At 51.0% G+C, this 3628-nt stretch overlaps 1 protein-coding gene across 1 annotated transcript in view; it reads left to right on the top strand.

Annotated features, from left to right (window-relative positions):
• IFT122 (intraflagellar transport 122) overlaps positions 1-3628 on the top strand; it is an 89110-nt gene that overhangs the window by 58265 nt on the left and 27217 nt on the right. Inside the window, 1 exon segment of the mRNA XM_017885022.1 lies at positions 2306-2344. Coding sequence (XP_017740511.1) covers positions 2306-2344 — 39 coding nt within the window.

Genomic DNA, 3628 nt, shown 5'->3' with positions numbered 1-3628 from the left:
CCTGGGCGACAGAGCGAGACTCCGTCTCAAAAAAAAAAAGAATTCAGAGGAGGAAGGAGGCATCTCCATGGAGGGAGCTTCCCTCTCCTGCCCCACCCAGAAATGCCAGCAGGGAGGAAGACGACAAATCCCTAGAACAGAAAGGATTGTAAAAAGCCACAATGTTGTATATGAGTGTTTATTGATTCATATATATGTATTTGTTTAAATGTTGAGATGGGGACTCACTATGTTGCCCAGGTGGGTCTTGAACTCCTAGGGTCAAGCAGTCTTCTTGCCTCAGCCTCCTAAAGTGTGGGATTACAGGTATAAGCCATCACATCTGGCCAAATTTATTATAGTTGAAAAGTAAGTGTATATGGTATATATCTATTGTATACAACATGCTGTTTTGAAAAAGCCACAGGATATTGAAGATAGGCTAGAAGTTACTATTTCATCCAAATCCCGAGTCCCCCGCCTCCTTCCTCTGTGCGAGGCACTCAGGCTCACCAGCTTGGATAGGGTGGTTCCTAGAGATGGACTGCCATCCCCACTAGATGGCAGAGAAGAGCTGCTGAGCTCCCGCCAGACCCTGAGCAGAGCTGCAGGTGCCTCCCTGTTCCCAGGGTTCCCTCTGCTGAGCTCATTCAGGGGCCTTGTGACTCTGACCAGGCGCCCTGACCCTGCAAAATGTAGCAGGTTGAAGGCATTCGGAAACAGACTTCTTAGTGGGCAAATCCTAGACTCCAGCACAGCTGAGCTACAGCTAGAAAGACCCTTGAGAGGGTGTCAGTAGCAGGCCCCTTTCCACAAAGAAGATGGTTGGAGCCCAGAAGCAGAGAAGTAGGCTCAGAGCAAGGACTCGGACCTCGAATGCTCCTTTCCCTCTCGGCCACTGTGCCGGGCTTTGCAGGGTTGCCCTCTCAAGGCGCTTTAAGGAAACCCAGATCTAGAGGGTAGTGTGTAAGACTTACAGCTTGGGACCCAGGTAGTCTGAGCCCTGTGTTCCTTGGCCCATGTGATGCCCACATTGCCCTTTTCTACGAATGCCTCTCCGCAAACACTTGTTTGCCAGGTTCTGATTCTAATGCCTCACTTAACGCTGCCTCCCGCCCCTGCTCATGCTCAGACCATTCAACTGTGTTCTCCAGGCATCTGGTTCATAGTCGGAGAGCTCTTAGCTCTAGATGTCGTGATCTGTTTAATTGACCAGCCTCCCCGGTTAGAATGTGGGCCTCTGAATTGTGGAGGGGGACAGGGGCCGAGACATGTTTCTCCCTGGGTCCCCAGTCTCTGACAGGAAGCCTGGCCCTGTGGGATGAAAAGATGAAGCTGCGTTGTGGTCACCTGCAGGGCAGCCAGAGGCCGGGGACTCGCTCATCTCCCGAGGTCTTTTCAGGAGGGAGGATGCCATACTGCTGAGTGGAGGCTGCAAGTGGTCAGGATTGCTCTGCATGTTCGGTTCAAAGGGCTCCGGAGCTGCTGCCTCCTCTAGGCACAAGTCAGCCCATTTTGAATGGGGCAATGTAAGCAAGCACAGCTGGTGGAAATGGTGACAGCAAAGCCACCTGAAAGCAGCCTGACCTGGTGGCTCATGCTCCTCCAAATCCTGGGCAGAATCTGAAAGCAGCAAAACTGGCTTAGCCAACACCAGTCTGCTTGTTCCTCAGAAACTTCTAGAGGTCCATGAGTTAAAGTCTCTGGCAAGGGCTGCAATTTTAGGATTTACATAAGAGTTTGCCTTCCATGGACTTGGTGGGATTCATTCCCTACCCCTCCACCTTCTTCCAGAATCTGTCTTTATGCCCTCTCAGCTTTCCCCTCCTCCGTTCCCTCTGCAGTACCAGGGGGTCCCCTGTGTCTGTGGCAACGCTAGGTAGGCATAGCTGTCCCCTGCATTCTACCCATGTCACCAAGATGTGCAAGGCAATCTCTCGTCAGGCCATGCATCTCACCCTCTCCTGCTGTGATGCTGCCTGCCCCGCCAGAGGGTCAGACCGGCTTGTTCTTCTTTGGGTCGAGAGTCTCCCAAGGAGGCACCGCCACAGACTGTGGCATCATTGTTTTGTTTTACCTGATCCCAAAATGACTGATGCAACCAGGATGTCTTTGCTGTTCTTTGCATGTTCCAATTTCGGGGATAAAGCCGCGCCTCACTGAGTGGTATAACCTCCTGCACACGTGATGATTAATCCCTGCTTGCTCCCTTCCTCTCCTCTGTGGCTCACTGTCTAGGTGAGCTTGACTTCCCAATCCCCAGCCAATCACCCACTTTTGAAGCCAAGAAGGCAAGCTGGTTTTATTCTTTATTTCTTGCCCACAGGCCTTCATCAGAGTACAAGACCTCATCAGCAGCATGGAGGTAAAAGTTGAAGCATTCTTATTTGTCAAGAAAGTGAACTTGGGGTTTGGGGCTCAGAGGCAGCCCTTGTGGCAGGTGTATTAGTTCATTTTCACACTGCGGGAAAAAATGTACGCAAGACTGGGCAATTTACACAAGAAAGAGGTCTAATTAGACTTGCAGTTCCACATGGCTAAGGAAGCCTCACAATCATGGCAGAAGGCAAGGAAGAGCAAGTCACAGCTTACATGGATGGCAGCAGGCAAAGAGAGCTTGTGCAGAGGGACTCCTCTTTTTAAAACTATCAGATCTCGTGAGATTTATTTACTATCATGAGAACAGCATGGAAAAGAGCTGCCCCCATGATTCAATTACCTCCCACTGGGTCCCTCCCACAACACGTGGGAATTCAAGATGAGATGTGGGTGGGGACACGGCCAAACCATATCAGCAGGCAAAAACCCTGAGGACACGGGAGCAGAGCTCACTGGCGACTGGGCATCCGGGTCACAGCCTTGCTCCAGGGGCAGAGTGGCCACATAGGGGGAGACAGCAGTGGGCAGTGTGAGCTGTCACATTATAGCTGATGAGGCAGATGGTTCCGATCTCTCCAGGGTTGGGTTTCTTGTTTGTGAAAAGAGATTGGACCTACCTCACAGGCTGCTGTGAGGATTCAGTAGGTTCTCAGGAAATGGTTTGCATCCTCATGGTGGCAGATAGTCGGTCACCATCCTCTCAGACTCCAGTAATCTGATAGTGTTGAGGGGTTTCCCAAATGCACATGAGCTGAGCTCCACTCCCAGAAATGGACCTGGGAAGCAAGGCCCACAGTCTGAACTGAGCATCCCAGAGCTCTGGCGCAACCCCCAGCCCCGCTGTTCCTGGCTGAGAGTATTGGCCTCGTCATCCAAACATAATAGGCCTGCAGTGGGCAAAAGAAACTGGGCGCTGGGTGGTGGTAGGCACCATTCTTTTTATTTATTTTTGAGACAGGGTCTCACTTTGTTCCCCAGGCCAGGGTGCAGTGGCACAATCATGGCTCACTGAAGCCTAGACCTCCTGGGATCAAGCAATCCTCACACGTCAGACTCCCAAGTAGCTGGGACCACATGTGCGCACGACCACGCCTGGTTAATTTTTTTGTATTTTGTGGAGTCAGGGTTTTGCCATGTAGCCCAGTTTGGTTTCAAATTCCTGGGCTCAAGCAATTAGCTCCCTTCGGCCTCCCAAAGTACTAGCATTACGGACTTGAGCTACCATGCCTGGCCCTTAGACACTATTCTTTTTTTTTTTTTTTTTTTTTTT

Source organism: Rhinopithecus bieti, unplaced genomic scaffold (genome assembly GCF_001698545.2).
Source record: "Rhinopithecus bieti isolate Rb0 unplaced genomic scaffold, ASM169854v2 scaffold_13262, whole genome shotgun sequence".
NCBI classification, from domain to species: domain Eukaryota; kingdom Metazoa; phylum Chordata; class Mammalia; order Primates; family Cercopithecidae; genus Rhinopithecus; species Rhinopithecus bieti.
This window is presented reverse-complemented; position numbering and strand designations above follow the sequence as displayed.